Source organism: Sardina pilchardus, chromosome 23 (assembly GCF_963854185.1).
Source record: "Sardina pilchardus chromosome 23, fSarPil1.1, whole genome shotgun sequence".
Classification (NCBI taxonomy): domain Eukaryota; kingdom Metazoa; phylum Chordata; class Actinopteri; order Clupeiformes; family Clupeidae; genus Sardina; species Sardina pilchardus.
This window is the reverse complement of record NC_085016.1, coordinates 901,162-922,452: the sequence shown is the minus strand read 5'-3', so window position 1 is coordinate 922,452 and position 21,291 is coordinate 901,162. Positions and strand designations below refer to the sequence as shown.

Sequence of the window (21,291 nt, the reverse complement as noted above, 5' to 3'; positions counted from 1 at the left end):
TGTATCTGTCTTTTAATTATTCCAAGTTTAATGTAGCCTAGGCTAAAGCACATCGAATGTGTATGAAATGCACTAGGCCTATACAAATTAACTTGACTTGACTTGTGTTACATTGGAGCATTGCGCATACAGATCACTCAGTGAGGGCTCGATGCACAGATAGGCTACAATCAAAACGATATAAGATGGTAGCGCTCAGTAACTGTAGGCTTTCCACTGATTTGGTCTGACTGTCTGCTACCCAAAATACATTGTCGCCAAATTGCATAACTTAGGCTAGCCTACTCGTCCCCGAAATAGTCATATTTTCCCTCAATAACTAATGACAACATGAAGAAAGTGTTAAACCCCTGTGGTTTACTAACTTCTCTGCCAAAATTGTTCCATTTGATTCACGCTTCATCAATGCGCCTGGGCGAGCGCACGACAACCTCCGTTCATAATATTGAGACACGAAACTCCACCCATGAAACTATATGCTGACACCGGCGGTTACAGTAACAACATGTAAGAGTGTTCTGTAGGCTACTGTAGAATCATTCTCATGTGAATAGAATATTTTCATCAATATGAGACTGTAACGTGACTGTGTTATGACAATGTAATGTTATAGCCGGCTACTCGGTATTCTGTAGCCTACATAGCCTAATACCAACACAGACAGTTATAAAGTAAAGAGTCAGTTTAAACGGCCGATGCCGTTATTACGAGAATCCGTGTGTGAACATCAAAATCGCGGATGAAATAACATGACTTTTCTCATGCTAACAGATAGTAGGCCTCTAGGCTACAGCATTGCCCGGATGCCCGCCTTACTTGAGAGTCTTGCATGGCCATGGCCATGACGAGCGGATGGTCTTGTTCCGATGGCTCTGCAGAGTGTTGATCCCGGCAGCTTGATGTAGCCTATTCGTCCAGAGACCTTTCACGGCAGCCGTCTGATGTGGTATTGAAGTTAAACGTTAGTGTCTAACTGACATTACAGTTGTCTACTTTCGAAAACTTAAACGGGGTCCAGTCGCCGCCTTTCCGTAAATCTGTGAGCAAAATTGTGTCTTGTCGGCTGAACTTACGTAGGCTACACATGGGGCTGTCGCGTTCTGTCTAGGGGTAGTCTTATTTGACACAGGGTGGGGCCAGTGAATAGGATACCAACCCACAGGTAGGCATAGTGCTACAGGTGGCCAACAGCCAAAGTAAAACAGGAAGGAAGCAAGGGCAAAGAAATTAAGCAAAGGCCACCGTCAGAAATGGGTGAAAGAGTAGTTGAGTCATCGATAGGCTACTCCTGCCTGAAGGAAATGGCTTACTGACGCAAGTAATGTGTCTAGGCAGTTCTGGTCAACATGCACATCGTTTGTTCAGCGTTTATGCTTGTGCGTTATGGTTTGTATATTATAGTGTTTATTTAGATTAGATTAAATGAAATAAGATTAGATTGAGTTATTGTCATTATGCAGAGTGCAGCCTACAAAGACAACGAAATGCAGTTTACAGAAGTTAAAAAAAGCAGAAATTGCAATGTAATCGATGATAGATAGCCTAGATAACTTTGATATCCCGATGGGAAATTCAAGATAAGTAGACAGGTGGTGCATAGACAAGAACTATAGGCTATAGGCCTAGTGCAATGTAGACAGCCATATGCAGTTGATTTAAGGTGGTTTAGAGTAGGCTAATACAAATTAAATAAACATGTGCAGTGTGTTTTTTGTGAATTGGCATTGGTTTTGGCATTTTTTTTTTTTTTACTGCAGTTGCTTGGTGTAGTCTTTTTAAATGGTTTAACTTTAAAAATGGAACTATTGTATTTGTACAATGGAACTTTTGTATTTTTGTTATGTGTATCACTTGGACAAAGGTGCCTGCTAAATACCTTAACCATGTTAGACAAATAGCTAACGTTTATGGAATATTTAATGCAGGCTAACTCATGCAGAGAGATTGGCCCCTTGGCCTTTGGAATTAAATTAACCCCACATCAACACATACACTTCATCATACCAAGAGATTGGCATGGTTTTAGCTCAGTTAGCCCAAAGCCATCGATATCTCAAAGTTGCGACACTACCATTGACTCCCGTGTACAAACAATGGCGGTACATCCGGGAACTATTCCATTGAGAATGAATGAATATCTAATAAGACTTTTCTACATGACTTATAGTCGTGTGCATAATAATGCATTTTCATTGAGTAATATATGTATGTGGAAATGCAGTTTATAGTAATTTTCGTAAATATTTCGTAAATATTAATGCGATCGCTGCTGTCAATCCCGTAGTAAACCAGGGACCGAGGGAACTACTGAGTCTACCCACTAACCACGTGACCGCTCTAATCTGGCTTTACAGTTTTTTCCAATCGTTTACACACAATTTTGAAAACGGGGCTCTTTTTGTCTAAACACATCACACAATTAACCAAACACAACACCCAATCAGCAGAACGTAACAGATTGTTAGCAAAATTAAATATTTCTGTCAAAACAATAAACACATTGATAAAACCTTATACTGTTCTCATATCACTAACACATTCTTTGAATGATTCCACACTGTCGCTATCTTACACACACCAACACAATAAATTCAAAACACATCTGTAAAAACCCTCTTCCAATATATGGATCTTACTCAGACATATTGTTTGAGAGCATTAGGATAATTTAGATGACAAAAATATTTTGATGAACCCTCATCAAGCAATGCACAAAACTGATGCTGCAGACAATATTTCTTTCTTTCACTGTACCATATGTTCAGTTATCAATCAACAGAAAATGCCAAAATTATAGCTCTTACTACTGTAAAGTGTAGAAAAATAAAAATTTGTACACAAATAAAAAGTACTGTACACTTACAGTCACTGAAGAAAAACTAAAGCAACAATATAAACAAGTAACAACAATACGTAATACTCTAATCATCTCTCCGTCTAGCTGGATCAAGCCATAAGAGTTCATCCACATCACAGGCTATGGGTGCCTCTCATTTGGGCTTTTATACATCCTCCCTCGCTCCTCGGGCCTCGATCCTCACTGATCAACATAAAGAATAATGGGGCGAAAACAATAGTCTATCCAGTGTTAGTTATAGATCAGTGGGAACGCCCCTCGAGGATCGAGCATAACACACCTGAGTGCTGCATTTTCAATTTTGCACATGCGTGCTTACACACCTGGTGGATGTGTTTATTCAATTTGTTCATTAGTGTGGTCATTGGCAAGCCAGGGCTTTGTAATGAGAAGGAAGTACCTAACAATCTTTATCTGTGTCTAAGGTGTTAAAATGTGTTTTACATTTTGACATTCACTGTGTGTAATGTTTTGCAAAAAGTGTGAAGCTGAATTTGTGCTTAATGTTGTACTGCTCTGCGCAGGTGTTTTGCTTCCTAAGTGTTAAGTATTGTTAACTGTCTGATAACCTTAATTTTAGTGTGTATACGATTGGAAAAAACTGTAACATGGAAGTCAACGGCTGTCGCAACTTTGAGATATCGATGGCTTTGAGTTAGCCTATTAGCTGGTTTCATTCTCATTGAACTCAATGCAATTCAAACCAATTGCACTTGTCAAATGTACTGTGTGCAATACTATACAAGTTTACTACAGTATGCACTACACAGCACTGTACTGTGTACTGGTGTCAAATGTACTATGTGGTCTGCCAGAAAGGATTAGAACTTTCCTCAACAGAACACTCTAGAATACATGGGCTTATTTATAGCCTACCGTCATTTTCCAGCTACAGTATTAGCTGCGGCTTATACATTGTTTTTGCAAAATGTCTTCAGCTGTGAGGTTAATACACGGGGCAGTTCATAATGGCATGAATATGGTTTTATTTCTTTTAACTGGCATAAAACACGGTCCTGCGGCTTATACACAACGTGGCTAATACACTGTAATTACCTCTCCAAACCATAATAACAAAAGAGCTCTCTGGTAAATAGTATACATGGGTTTATTAATAATTGTGTAGCTAAAAAAATACCAGATAAACAGTACATCTATGTGCATACTGTATGCGATATAAAAAAATAAAACAATTTCAATATATAATATAAAACTAATCATTTAAAAAAATCTAATAATAATTCCACAAAATAATAATAATTTAAAAAGATGCAAACTGGTTCCAAATCAGACAAAAAGCCAAAAGAGATGGAGTAAGGTTCACACAGATGGCTGGCCCAATTTGAAATGTTAAAGGTGTAGTAAGTGATTCTGCATATGTCATAGGGGGCCTTACAAACAAACATACAAAATAATCACATATCTACTGAATACAACAACATTGCGTAACAGGTTAGAAATGGCTTAGAATCGCTTACAGTACCTCTAAACCTTGAGAACAGTTTCCGTATTTTTACACTGTGTCAGTTACTAACATTAACCTCAGACAGAAGCAATGAGCCATACATGTAGGCACAGGGGACATGAAGATCCTTTGCCCTGTATAATGTACAGCAGATCAGTATGTGCACCCACGCGTATGACACACGCGTATACTGTACGAATGGACGGACATTTGAAAATAACAATAAGAACGATAATAATCAAGCCAATCTACTTGCCAGTGTGCATACTGCTATTGTGTCTCTTTGATCATTAGTCAATTTCTCTCTCCAGGCCTGGATGCCATTAGCCTGGCACAAGGGCGCGGTAAGGTGGGTGCTAAGCCTGGCACAAGGGCGCGGTAAGGGTGCTTAGCCTGGCACAAGGGTGCGGTAAGGTGGGCGCTAAGCCTGGCACAAGGAGCGATAAGGGTGCTAAGCCTGGCACAAGGGTGCGATAAGGGTGCTAAGCCTGGCAAAAGGAGCGATAAGGTGGGCACTAAGCCTGGCACAAGGGCGCGGTAAGGTGGGCACTAAGCTAAAAATATGTACAGCCTTGTACCTTTGCCATTTTTTTTTTCAGCATGAAATGTTGTATGATTACGAGTCATGTCATAGCTGGTCAGCCTACAGTACGTCAGCGTCTAAAACTCTTCACACATATTTTTCCAAACGTCAATTGGAGAAATGAATGGGAAACTTAGCTCCGGAAACTAAACTCTCACGGAGGAGGGGCAGCACTGTTGAGCTCTATTCCCGACTCTCCTCACTACCATCACTTCTAATCTCCTCCCTCACATCTGCTCTGGCTACAAGGATAGACCTCTGTGCAAGCGTGAAGCGTATGATTGATAAAACCCTCTCATCCTAACACAACAGAACACTATGATCTTAGTGCTGCTAAACACCGTTCAGTGCTAACCTTCTTTGGAAAGAAGTTGTTTTCCCTCCTTTGGTTTCCTCTCTTTTTCCTGATTTTAATGTCTTTTTTAGTAACCCAATTCAGCTCCCTTGGAGAAAGACATCATCCTGGGTATTCCCATGCTGCCTAGCATGTCATTGAGATGTGGTGGCGTTAGCCAGGCTAGAAGCACTGTCATAACATATGTTAGTGGTCGTTCTGTATAGACCTCCAAAGTTCGCCTACAAAAAGGACCCAAAGCTGTCATCTTTGCCCATATAAGGAGATCCAGGAGTTAATTGAAGCCAACTGCCATTAGCAAGGTGCATTGTAAGTTACCTCTGGGGTAGCAAAGAACGTCTTCACCTACCAAAGATCACAGTATCCACAAGACGGCAGTGGACAAAACTGTGTAGCGAAAAACATCTGCATCTCCAACAGGTTTAACAGGTGCGATAGTTGAAAATCCCCATGTTACTTTGCCATAGAAAAAAATCCCCCCCGCCCCCCCCCCATGTAGCTGATACTGGCTCGCATGTCTTGCATTTCAGTGAAGTGTGTAGGCCGTTAGTGGCTTTTAAAAATCCAATCCAGTATTTACTTAATGTTTTTTTTTTTTATAACTTGTACACGGAAGCATGCGTCCAATTCACTCCTAATTACATTTCTGACTCCTAATTCCCTCCATTCATCTGAACAAATGAACTGACCTAGGCTAAGTTCAGGCTGAAATGTATATACATTTTCCTTTTTTTTTGTAAGGCGGAAGAGAAAGGATTTGTTGCATCCAAATATTTCCTTTTTGTCCTTATTTTGAAGTACCTTTTTGTTCTGAAATGAAAGAAAAGAAAAATTAGGAGTTGTCTACAGTAACCCTTGCATAAACAAAAGCTTAATCTAAAAATGTTGATGCTATTAGAGTTTAATAATGTTTCTGTATCTTTACTCAAATCAATTCCACCTCTGTCACTCTTTGATGTAATAAAACAGATAAAATAATCATTCGGATCAAATCCATACATATCATCATTCCCTTTAGTCTACAGATCTCGAGGAAGGTAGAAGAAAAACACAGATCTGTGTTTCAGTTACCGATATGGCACTCAGCAGTCCTGCCAGTGTGTCATTTTCCTAAAGAACAAATCAAACAAATAATGGCATGACCAATTTTACTATTCATGACAATGCATAATGAACCCATCTGTGAAAAGAAACATGAACCTGAAATGTAGATTTGAATACTTTTGATTAAGTTGCCATCATACCTCAGCTTTCAAGGAGAAGGTCCCTGCCTTTTTCTCACATTTTAGGAACAGAAGGTTTGGGAATTGCAGGAAAACATGGTTATCCATTTCAACCATTGTGATATTTTCTGAAATAGATGTAAATAAATTCAGTATCTAAAACTATAATATTTGTTTGGTGTGTTTCTGTATGCTCCCCTCTTTATAACTCATCCATATCATTCTCAATCGCCGTCATGAGTTGCTATCTTCATCATATGCCTCTGGAGTAGTTAAGGCTTTTGGGGCTTATTCACCATATTCCCCAAAGTTTGATAAGTTGACCTTTTCGTCTCTGTGCATGTCTGACGCACCCACCGCTAGCCTAGCTTAGCACGCGTGCCTCCATGTGGCCGACTCCAATAGCCTACACCTCCCAATAGTGACAGAAGAGCTCCCAGCGTTTTCCTGTTTACATGCTGTGATCTAAAGTTGCAACGTGTTCAAAGGACAATGTGAAATGAGAGAGCCATTTTGTAGGCATGTACTGTACATACTTGGAACTATGGATTAATTCAGGAGGGATCACTGAAGAAATCATTCCACTCAAGTAGCTGTGTGTCACCAGAATGTGAACATAGTACCAACTAGAAAAGCACTCCAAGAGCACAGACCTCTGCCAAGCGAAAACATAAAAAAAAAACGAAAGCGACAACGGCAAGCGAAAACCATTTCCTGGATCCAGACGGTGATACGGATCACTCCCAAAATGTCATGATTTCTTCCTTGGGTCATTTCAGACCTTCCCTGATAATGTAGTCGAAATCCATCCATAACTTGGATCTTGCGAACAAACAAGCAAACAAACAAACCCCGATGAAAACATAAGCTCCTTGGCAGAGAGAACTACTGTATGTGAGCTCACTAAATGGCCGTGCCTCAGCAGGTTGCAGGCTGTTGTTGCCACATAGTCCAGGGATACAGTATATACTGTATATGCAATTCATTATGTTTTCTATGTCATGTTTAAAAAAACGGCCACAGCATCACTTAACCCTTCTGTTGTGTTAGGGTCCAGGGATATACCGTATGCAATTCATTATGTTTTCTATGTCATGTTTAAAAAAACGCCCACAGCATCACTTAACCCTTCTGTTGTGTTAGGGTCCAGGGATATACCGTATGCAATTCATTATGTTTTCTATGTCATGTTTAAAAAAACGCCCACAGCATCACTTAACCCTTCTGTTGTGTTAGGGTCCAGGGATATACCGTATGCAATTCATTATGTTTTCTATGTCATGTTTAAAAAAACGCCCACAGCATCACTTAAGTAACAGCCATGTCTCGCTTCTTATCACATCACAGCTGCAGGTTGAAAGCGGTGTGTTTGAGGATTAAGAGCACAGAGGCTACGGGAAGCACCAACTGTCATTCTTTAATGTATTGCAACTATTAAAATGAGGTATTGTGACGTGTTGTAGTATTGCTGCACTATGCAACAACAGAGCAGTAGATAAAATCACCAACAGAACCAGGTTGGCTGACTTACAACAGATTCTTATCGAGGAATGGAATGCCATCCCACAGCAGAATGTAGCCAGATTGGTGACCAGCATGAGAAGAAAGTGGCTAGCTGTTGTGGCTGCATATGGATCCTAGATGCTACTGAGGACCCTGACACTGAGTATAAAATGAACGAATGTATGCTTAACATGTTTTGTTTTCTATATTTCTGTGGGAGAGTGCAATCATTGTTGCAGTTGCAGCCAAGTGTTAAAAACACATTACCAACGACATAGCATACAAGCTAATAAATAACAATGAAGACCACATAGCAACACAAATAGATAGACATTTGGGATTGGGCCAATGATGCAACTGAGGAGGTCATACCTGCTGTGTCGCTAAAGCCAGGCCCCGAAGCTGTCAATCCCAAGTACTGATTGGCACCATTCGCCAGTTTAATGGATTTACAATCCCAGAGCTGAACTGAAACAAAGGATGTAAACAAAGGATGTAAAACTTCATTGATGTGAATACTATTAAAGATCTATTCATTTGAACAGCAATGATGACTGCTGAATGTGAAACATGGTATGGGCCTGAAATAGAGTACAGTCGCTGACTCTACCTTAAAATATTAAACATTAAGCAAAGTCCATACATCAATGGGCAGCTCCTATCTCAGAGACACCCAGACGCTAAAATAGAGGATCAGGAAATGAAGGTGAATGACAAATTACTGAGTAAGTATGGATAAGTGGCAGTGGCGTAACAAGACAGGTACGGGCCCTGGTGCGAGATAATTATTCGGACCATTTCGTTCAAAATATTTACAATATGTAGCCCAGGAAATATTATCTCTGATACATGCAATACACATTAAGGGTGACTATGCAAAGGACCTGAGGCTGAGGACCTGTAGTTTAGTAGTTAGGCTACAGATACAATTTCAAATAAAAATCACACGACTACATGATCCATTCTGGCCGTGAGACCTTTGGTTGTGCAAAATCGTCAACCATGTTCCCAATATTTAACCCTTTAAGGTCCTGCTCAACCATTTGGTAGACCACACTTTGAGTCACAATATCTCCGTGTATAATGCATTCAGCTTAACTCAACCTGAATGAGCCTTCTCTACCACTTGGTTTAGTTGAGCTATGCTAAAAAAAATCCTCTAGAAGGCACTGCGTCTTTGAGCTGTATGCTTTGCAAGTACTCCTTCAAACAGGAAGTGAGACCGAGAAAATTTGTTCGTTACACGAGGGCTGATTTTCAGCAAAATTTTCCAAAATAAGAATATTTTTTCGACACATAATCATTTCAGAGGTGTTATTGAACAGAATTATGCAACTTAATGCAAAAAAAACCCCTCTTATAACAGTCAAATATTTTTTTAAAAACGTGCTCTACCAAATGGTTGAGATGTCCTTTTACGCCTTGATCAAGCTCTACCAAACGGTTGAGATGTCACTTTATGACATTTATCAAGATTTACCAAATCTGTTGCATGACCTCCAAAACATTCGTAAAGTTGCCTATGCCCATGTACTTAATGACATAAGAATGAATAATAAAGACATGGACGAAATAACCTTTTTATTTGATGTTTTTTGTATGCATAAAGATATCTGGCGTTATACTGTTAACAGACATCTCAACCGTTTGGTAGAGGCCTATATCTAGAAAACTGTGGGGTCTGAGTTTGAAAAAACAATTGATTTTTGTTATTAATGTTCTAATTAATTAAGAAATGCAAAAAAAATATTTTTCCAATGCTTTTTTCTTGGTGCGGACTTGCTGGCTCTCGTATTTTCAATGGACAGGATAGCTAACCCACTGAGCCTATAGTTCCCCATGCTGCTCCTCAGGTAGGCCTAAGTCTTAATAAGTTTGAGTTTGGGAAAAGATTGCTCAGCTGTTGTCACAGTCACACGCAATGTCAGAAACATGACAGCAATTAGCTACACACTTCCCCGAATGTGGATGTTACACTGTCGTAAATAATCTACCACCAGTATTTTGGCAAGTGGAAAAATAGATGTTACATGTTAGTAGTAGTTTGGCCACCCTTTCCCTTGCTCTTTACGCTCCTGCCGCTTCTTGCAACCGCTCGATGACTGAACGATGACTGAAATGTGCAGCCACACTATCCATTCAAAAAATCGCAACAAATCGCTAAGCCTACTGTAGCTACCCAGATAGATATCCTTGCTGTATCTCAGTAGAAAGAAAGATAAGCTGGCGAAACAGTATGACGACAAGGAAAGATGGTAAATTTGAATTAGCCGTTTCTATTTGATAGTTTGATTCTTAATGGTGAAGTTCTAAAAAAAAAAAAAAAAAAGGCAGGTAGCGACGGGCCCTGGGAGGTCACGGGCCCTGGTGCGACTGCACCTGCTGCACCTACTATAGTTACCCCTCTGATAAGTGGCATCCAGACTACACTTGTCGTCCGAGTCTGTACACAGCAATTCAATCTCAGCATCTTGCAGTGTCACAATCAGCGTGGTTTCTTCTGTGGTGTCGCAGGAGTCCTCTTGAGGCTGAGGAGACATCAGAGAGAGGGTTAGGGTCCTCGCAGGAGTCCTCTTGAGGCTGAAGAGACATCATCAGAGAGCACATCAGAGAGAGTGCTGTGTGAGAGTGGGCCTTCATACAGTACTTACTAAATACGTTCACCCCCTTGGAGACTTCCTCCTCTATTGCTCTAATAAATGGAATATTTCTCAATTCAATTTGCCCTTTTCAACAATAATTTACACAAATCCCCTCTTTAATGCAGTGGCGGACCGTGAGTTCAGCAATTAGGCCTTCAATAATGACTATTTTTTTGCAAAAAATAAATAAATTAGGGGGGCGTTACGGGGGGATCCCCCCGGAGATTTTTTTTTACATTACAAGGTTAAGATGTGCAATTTCCCTGCATTTCACAGTGGGAGAGAAACGTTCTAACGCGAGTCGGTGTATCACTATTTTCGTTACATAAACAAATACGTCCGAGCTGAATTCCGCATCGTTTATTGGTAAACAACATCTTTATTGGGACCTGGCCATTATCCTTATCAGCAGCATGGGTTTGAGCAGACTAGGCCCTACTTGAAATATTTAGGACTGTTTGTAGAGCTCTTCTATTTAGCTGTAGCGTGTACAGTGCAATTATTTTAGGTTGCTTCTCAGCTCACGTTATGGCCATGCCACGGATTTCACCAATAATTTCCACAAAACTCAAAGAGATCAAAAGTCGGACTAAACTAGCAGGGCAGTAGACTGGCAGTAAACCAGACCTTGGAGGGCAGGGAACCAAATGACAGTTTGACATGCCGATCCCGACAGCTTCACCCAAGTCTCATCAACTTCAAGACATTTGAAAAGTATGTCGTAACTAGTGAATTACAACAATGTGAAAGATCGTGTTTCCAACGACTACAAACACATCAGTCGCGTTAGTGACGTTAGACCAATTCACAGCCACGGGCGCCAGCAACAGGTCTTATTTGAGCTTCCCCCTTGCCGATGAAAATATCATGAGTCAGAGGATTAAACACATCAGATAAGTTGTATTTCATTCATAGACTGTACAAACACTACTGTTAAGTGACTTAACTGGCAGCAAGATGTAACCGTTAACTAGCATAATAGCTAGCTAACTAGCCAGCCTCTCGTTTGCTAGTTGGTGACGTGCATTGCTTAAGCCGAGAGATGTAGTCCACTGAACGGATTCGCACAAAACTTACATAACTTTTAAAGTCTAACGAAAAACAGAACTTTATTCATGTGAAAAATTATCTTTTAAATTCCCACACATCATATGTGAAATGCACGGTCCAACTCGAACGGGACCAAAAAATAATTGTTATCTCTCCATTGACTCCTGTGCATTAAAAATCGTGAAATAGGTCCCATAGACCGGAAGTAGAAGGGCGGGACTTCGGCTCTCTATGGTTGCTTAGGTACCGTAAACGCAGTGATTCCTTGTGAAGGCCTGATGCGGGCCTTAACAAGGGAACTCATTAGCCTGACTCTCGCCAGACCCTTGTAGTTCCGCCATGCTCCACCAGAAGCGTTTCGCTGAGCTCCACACAAGGGTCTGGACGCGAGGGCAATCCAAACCCCTGTGCCAGTGATCAAAAAATGAGCAGCCAATCAGGAGCGCCGAAGCGAGTGTTTGATTCAAATAACAATGGCGGCACGCAGCGAGGAGTCTTGTGCTGACATTGATTCTGCTATTTCAACCGTTTTGTCGAATCTATCGAGTATTCATTCTTTCAGAGAATAGTTTTGAAGACATTTATTGGTGGCAAGGATGTTTTTACTCTTCTTCCGACCGGGTTTGGCAAGAACTTGAAGAAGCCTAGCACGTCATTCAAGATAACAGGCAAGTGGTTTATCAAATCACATGCGAGGATGTTTTACAAGGACCCGCCTTCAGAAATACATCTCCTATCGAGAAGTCCCAGATCCTTGTGTGAAGCAGACAGCGAACTACAGGATCTGGCGAAAGTCAGGTTAGGAACTCATGGGATTGGATGAAAATATATCGCACACTCTCGCTATTTGTTCAGACAGTCTGTCAATCAAATCACATAGCCGACAGCGGTAGTAGTCGAGAACGACCGGGGAAGGAGAAGCAGGAGCAAATAATAAATGGTTAAGTAAAATGTTATTAAAGACACTAGTATTTTTCATTCGTTTGGAAATAGTTAGGCCTTCAGAGAAGGCCTTGAAGGCCCTGACGGTCCGCCACTGCTTTAATGTCAAAGTTAATACAAATCAATGATGATTAATTGAAAAGATATAATTACAATAAGAGATGAATATTCAACCCTCTCAAAGTAACTGACCTAAATCAACAGCGGTCCAGCCCATTGATGCTAATAGTCTCACAATTAGTGAACCTGTACGGCATGCTTATATAAAGACACGTGCCTATACTATATTGGTGAATGTGTATGGCATGCTAATATGAAGACACGTGCGGCGTGCCTATACTATATTAGTGAATGTGTATGGCATGCTAATATGAAGACACGTGCCTATACTATATTGGTGAATGTGTATGGCATGCTAATATGAAGACACGTGCGCCGTGCCTATACTATATTAGTGAATGTGTATGGCATGCTAATATGAAGACACGTGCCTATACTACGTATATTAGTGAATGTGTATGGCATGCTAAGATAGAGCAGCTGTCACCCATACTGAGCACCTACAGTTGAGCATACTGAGAACCTACAGTAGAGCAGCTGTCACCCATACTGAGCACCTACAGTAGAGCAGCTGTCACCCATACTGAACACCTGGAGCAGCTGTCACCCATACTGAACACCTACAGTAGAGCAGCTGTCACCCATACTGAGCACCTGGAGCAGCTGTCACCCATACTGAGCACCTACAGTAGAGCAGCTGTCACCCATACTGAGCACCTACAGTAGAGCAGCTGTCACCCATACTGAACACCTGGAGCAGCTGTCACCCATACTGAGCACCTACAGTAGAGCAGCTGTCACCCATACTGAGCACCTACAGTAGAGCAGCCGTCACCCATACTGAGGCCACCAAGGCACCTATGATGACTACACAAGTTCAAAGCTTCAGCAGCTGAGATGGGAGAGACTATGCATATGGCAACTTTTATGGCAACTTTTGCCCGAGTTCTTCACCAGTCAAAGCTCTATGGGTGAGTGGCGTTAAGCTCTTATTAAATCTCCACTAAAGTTTGTCCACCGACACGTGGGAGACTCCAAGATGAAATGGACAAAGGTGTGTTGGCTTGATGAGAGCCATCAGACTAGATGCAATTGACGGACACCAAACACTGCACGTCACCAAAACCGCAGCATCCCTAATTTGAAGCATGCTGGTGGTAGTGTGCTGAGGAGATACGGAGATACCTCCTCTACAGGCCCTGGAAGTGTGCTGAGGAGACACCTCCTCTACAGGCCCTGGAAGTGTGCTGAGGAGACACCTCCTCTACAGGCCCTGGAAGTGTGCTGAGGAGATACCTCCTCTACAGGCCCTGGAAGTGTGCTGAGTAGACACCTCCTCTACAGGCCCTGGAAGTGTGCTGAGGAAACACCTCCTCTACAGGCCCTGGAAGGCTTATGGAGGTAATAGTAGAATGAATTCAGCTAAATATATGGAAATTCTAATGGACAATCTGAGTCAGTCTGCAAGAGAACTACGAGATTTACTCTCTAGTAAGACAATGAGCCAGAATCTAGTGGCCGAGACCTCAGTCCTACAGAACCTTTGTGGCTGGATTTAAAGAAGCTGTTCACACCTGATCACCTTCCCACCTGGCAGAGATCGAGCAGTAAGTCAGTAGTGAATGTGTATGGCAAGGTAATATAAACACACATGCCTATACTATATTAGTGAATGTGTATGGCATGGTAATATAAAGAGCTGGAGCAGTAAGTCAGTAGTGAATGTGTATGGCATGGTAATATAAACACACGTGCCTATACTATATTAGTGAATGTGTATGGCAAGGTAATATAAACACACGTGCCTATACTATATTAGTGAATGTGTATGGCAAGGTAATATAAACGCACGTGTCTATACTATATTAGTGAATGTGTATGGCAAGGTAATATGAGCTTGAGCAGTTTTGCAAAGTACAATGGAGTAAAAGTGCAGCATCCAGATGTGCACGCCCAATTAAGACTCCTCTCAGACAGAGCGGGCAAAACAGTCAAATGTGCTGTGAGGACATGCATACTGCATGATGGTCTATTACGTTCCAACACTAAGCTGACGTGAGGACATGCATACTGCATGATGTTCTATTACGTTCCAACACTAAGCTGAAGTGAGGACATGCATACTGCATGATGTTCTATTACGTCCCAACACTAAGCTGAAGTGAGGACATGCATACTGCATGATGTTCTATTAAAACGTTCCAACACTAAGCTGAAGTGAGGACATGCATACTGCATGATGTTCTATTACGCTCTAACACTAAGCTGACGTGAGGACATGCATACTGCATGATGTTCTATTACGTTCCAACACTAAGCTGAAGCGAGGACATGCATACTGCATGATGTTCTATTACGTTCCAACACTAAGCTGAAGTGAGGACATGCATACTGCATGATGTTCTATTACGTTCCAACACTAAGCTGAAGTGAGGACATGCATACTGCATGATGTTCTATTAAAACGTTCCAACACTAAGCTGAAGTGAGGACATGCATACTGCATGATGTTCTATTACGCTCTAACACTAAGCTGACGTGAGGACATGCATACTGCATGACGTTCTATTACGTTCCAACACGTTCCAACACTAAGCTGATGTGAGGACATGCATACTGCATGACGTTCTATTACATTCCAACACGTTCCAACACTAAGCTGATGTAAGGATGACCCAATCTCTGATGGCTACCATTATGTTATTATGGTTAAAGGCAACTCACCAAATCAACAGCTGCTCCATGGTTTTCAATTGTCTGAAACATGAAGACGATAGTAGAGTGAGCTGAGAACAGCATTCACAGCATACAACAAGACGATGATCTTTATGAATATTTAGTTCCACATTTAAGAGATATATAAATATTTAGCAATTTAGCAAAGGACACAGCTTCTATCCATTTTTGTCAGTAGCAGCATGAGGGCTAAACAGTGTTTAACATCACTGGGTTGAATATAATGTAGGCCTGCATTCATTCGCCACATCACTACCTGAAAACACCTGTTCAACACCTGTGTCTAAAAGGGCATTCACTAAAGAGTGATGTAAAAGTGCCTATGTTTATTGGTGAGGTAGACCTACTACTCTGCTGCACAAAGGCAAAAGGCAGTAACTTCATCTTTGGTTGAATATCCTCCATAATCATGTATCATGTCTTGAGTCAATCTGTGTTTTTTTTTCATTATTTATTTAAGGGATCATTTTAAGTAACTCACAACAGCCGAAGAGAAGCCTAAGAGGAACCAAAGCAGAAGCCCTCATTTTCCAAATTACGGTTCTTTCCTTTTGTTTCAGGGCGCTGAAGCTGAGTTTAAGGCATTCTGCCTTTTTTTGCCGTACTCTGAAGTTGACTTATGCTACTCTGCCTTTGTTTAGCTGCGCATCAAGGGATGTTAGACTAGCCAACAGCCAGTGATGGAGGAAGTACTGAAACTCAGTACTGAAAGAAAAGTACAAATAAGCAGAGAAATATTTATTCTAGTAAAAGTACAAGTACCACAGTGACAAGTAAAAGTAAAAAGTACCATTTTAATTACAGTAATACCAGTTCTGCTGCTAGCTAGTCCAGATTGAACAGAAATGTTGTTGAGAAAGGTGTTTATGATAAGGTTCAGTATCACTTCACTTCATCCACTCCCATGTAGCCTACAGCTTTTTGTTTGATCATTGTGAAATCACATGTAAAAACAACATAAAACTAATCCATCAACTGTGCATCTGGGACCTAATGTAAGCCTTGATTAACATGGTCAAATCTAACATGGGTTAATGAAATTATTGACCAATCCCGAGGAAACATTATTTCCTAAGGATATTGAAATAAAAACTCATTATTCTTTTTTATTATCATTATAATGATCTTCTCTGTTCCTATCACTTGCTTGTGGGGCTGCGTACAGCAACTATACAGCCGTGCAAAGGCAAAAAGGCTGTAACTTCATCTTTGGTTGAAAATGACGTGCATTTTTGGAATATTTCCTCAGTGTTATGTCAAAACAATAAAACAAATCAACCAGCTGGGCACCTGGGGCCTAATTCAACGCTTGATTAACCTGGTCAAATCTAACACTGGTTAATGAAATGGTTAGCATATCGTTCAAATACAATGTTTTTGGACCTGATGCTATTAGGGATATTGAGAATATCGGTAACGTTTTAGAATAACATGTGCTTATTAGCTATTAACAGTGCATAATAAGCAGTTAACAATTTGTTACTAACAGTTAGTTAACTGTTGTTATGTTGTTAACATTAACTAACTGTTAACATACAGCTTGTAAGTGTTAATAAGTGTGCAACGCAGGTAGCCCGGGTTTGTATCCCACCATTTGCAGCAATTTTGAAGGTTCATTTCTCACAGCTTAACCGATTTAAAGATAGAATGTTATGCTTGTTAACTGTTAGTTACATAGTACACGCTTTGGATTGGGGGGCTGCAGAATTTACTGCAAGCAGGTAAGAAGTGGCTTGTTAACTGTTAGTTACATAGTTCTCGCTTTAGATTGGGGGCTGCAGAATTTACTACAAGTAGGTAAGAAATGTCTTTTTTCACCATTAACAAGCTGCTTGTTAACACTTACAAGCTGCATGTTAACTGTTAACAAATATGCTTGTAAGCACCTTTAAATGCTGCTTATTAACACTTACAAGCTGTATGTTAACAGTTAGTTAATGTTATTAAAGGATAACAACAGTTAACTAACTGTTAGTAACTAATTGTTAACTGCTTATTATGCACTGTTAATAGCTAATAAGCACATGTTATTCTAAAGCGTTACCAGAATATCGATACCAAATCTTATTTCCTCAGTTTCCCACTGAGTTCAGGTCTTTTGCCTTTGCAGTACTGTGTGCTGATGTATGTGCAGTACTGTATGTGCAGATCAAGTGTGCTTATTGACAATAGCATGGGTCACTTTTTAACTGGACAACAGTGATTAGGGTAAACTTCTTGAAGTGATGTACTGTAAGCATTGTAAAAACATTTCCCCTTACCAACGAGAGGAGACGTTGACTCTCACTCAGCAATTTGAAAAATTCTTCTGAGGTCACACCCAAAAGATCTTTCCCTTTCAGCTTCACGAGTTTGACTCCTTTTCTGAGGAGGCATACTGATGGAGTCAATAATGGCAATCATGGTAGAATATTTTTTCCCCTGTTCACCATGCATACACAAGTTATTTTTTTTACCTAACATCCTCTATCACCGTACATTAAATAAGTCTTCAGACTGTACTGTAAATATCTGACAAAACCTAAAAAACAAAGATTTTCATAGAGGTGAAAGGTGGAGCATTGCATTTCTTCTCTTGATTTCTTACTTTAGAGACTCTAGATTTCCAGACCGCACGCTCCCCACAGCTGCCTCCATCGTGTAGTGGTTTTCTTCATGTTGATGTCTGCAGTGGATGTAAAAGCTGCAAAACACCGATCCAGTCTTGAAGACAAAGAGGAAACATAACAGGCAAGGTAAGCCCATGGTACAGAGGAGATGAACTTGGGACCTGTGTAAATTTGAGGGATATGGCTCCAGAGAGCTCAGAACGTTCCCAATGCTCAGCTCCCGGTACAGAGGAGATGAACTTGGGACCTGTGTAAATGTGAGGGATATGGCTCCAGAGAGCTCAGAACGTTCCCAATGCTCTGTGTGGTGCCTCAGCAGCATGTCTAGCTGGAGAGGAAGAGGCACATCAGCCCATTAGAAACTGGACTCATTTAACACAATTGTTTTCCCTCTAAAAATGTCTAATCTTTTTTTTACCTTTTTTTATTTGCTATTTTTTTTGTCTGTCTTGGATGTCTTTATGGTCACAGGTATGCTGGCGATTACATTCCATCATCTTTGGTCTTGTGTATCATTTGGTATTTTTGTAAATTTGTTTGTAATGTCTTGGTGTCATGGTTACGCTGGCGACTACGCCACTCCGTCCGGCACTCTCTGTCTCGTGTCAATGTGTTCTGTGTGGAGCGCTTTGGGTTGCACTGACTGGACTTGAGATCTCACAGCACATCTCGTGTCCGAACATATCTGGGGGGAAAGCTCCAGTAATTGTCATGTTTCATCCCAACATTCAGCAGATTCCCATGTGACTCAAAGAAGCAGAATGTTTGGGAGCAGAATAAGCTGGGTGAACCCTGCCTGGCCTGCCGGGGAATTTGGATTTGGCCTGGACACCTGCACATCTATCTCCCCTGGTTCCTGTTCACAACATTTGGGTCCAATCACAAACTAGCTTATCCAAAAGACTATCCAAGCATATGGAGTCATTTGAACAATGCCCATTGATCATGTCTCTTGTGCAGTAGAAATAAAGACTCCATATACTAATGTTCCATCTTAAATGATGCTTAGTATGGTGATAGCCAGACTAGGAGAAGAAGGTGAAGAGACAGCATTATTGTGTGATGTAACATTTCTCTCTTTGACTTATGATAACAAATTCCATAGAAAAGCTATGTAATAACATCTGTCAAAAAAGCTCTAAAACTGCTGTAGAAATGAAGGTTGAAGTTAGCCAAGCCTTAACCTATATATCATTAGCTTTTTATCCTATATAGCATTAGCTTTGTATCTATATCATTAGCTTTATATCCTATAGCATTAGCTTTTTATCCTATATAGCATTAGCTTTTTATCTATATCATTAGCCTTTTATCCTATAGCATTAGCTTTTTATCCTATAGCATTAGATTTTTATCCTATATAGCATTAGCTTTTCATCCTATAGCATTAGCTTTTTATCCTATATAGCATTAGCTTTTTATCTATATCATCAGCTTTTTTGCTAGGGCGACGCCCCCTCTAATAAAATCTGTACTTGAGTAATGTAGACCGTTATTTGCAAAGTTATGCTCATGGGTTTTGTAAAATGCCCTATGGAAACTCCCCATAGGACTTATCCAAAATGCTTACTGGCAATCAAATGCTTATGGCATGTGGACCCCTTTGTGTAGAAGCATGATCTTGGTCTCAAATGCTTACGGCATGTGGACCCCTTTGTGTAGAAGCATGATCTTGGTCTCAAATGCTTACGGCATGTGGACTCCTTTGTGTAGAAGCATGTGTGTGTGTGTGTGTGTGTGTGATCTTGGTCTGAAATGAAAGGTAGCACTCTGTAGTTTCATGCTTGCATTTGGATCGTACTTCAGGAGTTGTGATATAGAATGACTAATTACACAAAGGCATTTGGATCGTACTTCAGGAGTTGTGATATAAAATGACTAATTACACAAAGGCACCTGAGGATTCTTTAGTTTGTTCTTATCACAACAAAGTCAATTGTGGAGATAAACCGATGTTTGACAGGCAAAGTTATCAGCAGTTAGCGGCATGTAAGAGTCTTATGTAAGGTAGGCCTAATAACACAGCTGGGGCTCTACTCCAAGTCGCGGTTAACATTAGAATATGAATTTATCAGCTGTGATAAGACCCAAGGTAGGGCTGTGCAATTAATCGCAATCTATTCGCGATTATGTATTTAGGACGATGTTAAAAATGTGAAACCGTAAAATTGATTTTTCACTTTAACTAGGGTAATTATGGTACTTATGTTTGCAAGTGTTGAATTTTGTGGCAACAATTCAATATGTTTTTTAACATTAATCATTTAAAATAATTCTTAATAATTAATATTGTTTAATAAGAACAAGCTTTGCACTTAAATCCCAATGGGGGAATTATTCGCAAAATGTTCAATAGAAAACGGCTGTTAAATAATTTCTTACCTTTTGTCATTTCACAAAATAATTATAATCAAAAATCAGATTTTGAAAGAGGAAAATCAGGATTTTATTTTTTGAGAGAAATCGAACCACCCTAACCCAAGGGGATACAGAGGAGAGGGCCTTCATTAACTTGTGTAACTACTGTAAGTGTTGCCCTACGCAACTTGAATAGTGTGCGTATACGGAGAACTGGCACTGCATTTCAATCTTTCACTCCCCTCAACTTGCAAGACAAACATAGACATAGACAGTTTTAAAGAAAGAGTGTTTAAACGGACGATGCCATAACCTAGGCCTATTCTATGTTATGCCGACAGTTTTAAAGACAGAGCGTCTAAACGGTCGATGCCAGAATAACATGAATCAGTGTGTGAACATCAAAATCGCAGATGAATTAACATGAGTTTTCTCATGCTAGCAGATAATAGTATAGGCTACAACAGATGGCAGCCTTACTTGAGATTGTTGCATGGCCATAGCGAGCGAATGCTCTTGCTCCGCTGGCTCTTTCGAGTGCAGAGTGTTGATCCCGGCAGCTCGATGTGTCCTTCCAGAGACCTCTCACGTCAGCCGTCTGATGTTCTTGGTCTTGAACTTGCCTACTGTCGTCTACTTTCAGAAACTTAAATGGAGTCCAGTCACCGCCTTTCTGTGAAACTGTGAGCTAAACTGTGAGCACTGGTCGACTGCACTAGCGTGTGCACCTGGGGCTGTTGCGTTCTCTGGGGTATAGGGGTAAGACTTATCAGACCAATGAATACCACAGGAGCCACAGGAAGCGTGCATGCACAGGATAGCCTACTAGCAAAACTATAACAGGAAGGAAGCAAAGGCAATGGAATCAAGCAAAGTAAGGCAGAAATGGGTGATAGGGATGTATTTGT

The 21,291-nt window shown here is 40.6% G+C and overlaps 1 protein-coding gene across 6 annotated transcripts in view; it reads right to left on the bottom strand.

Annotated features, from left to right (window-relative positions):
- Positions 1 to 21,091, bottom strand: part of LOC134071194 (uncharacterized) — a 31,366-nt gene extending 10,275 nt beyond the window's left edge. For 2 of the 6 annotated variants that reach the window (XM_062527812.1, XM_062527818.1), the window contains exon 1: positions 817 to 1,078. In XM_062527812.1, coding sequence (XP_062383796.1) covers positions 817 to 843 — 27 coding nt within the window. In that variant the 5' untranslated portion in view covers positions 844 to 1,078. Of the gene's footprint in view, positions 1 to 816; positions 1,079 to 5,753; positions 6,071 to 6,331; positions 6,371 to 6,504; positions 6,612 to 8,358; positions 8,455 to 10,378; positions 10,515 to 15,404; positions 15,438 to 17,677; positions 17,781 to 18,003; positions 18,120 to 20,863 lie in introns of those variants that run through there. The other 4 variants (XM_062527814.1, XM_062527817.1, XM_062527816.1 and 1 more) reach the window with 4 other exon arrangements.
- Between the last annotated feature and the right edge of the window lie 200 nt (positions 21,092 to 21,291).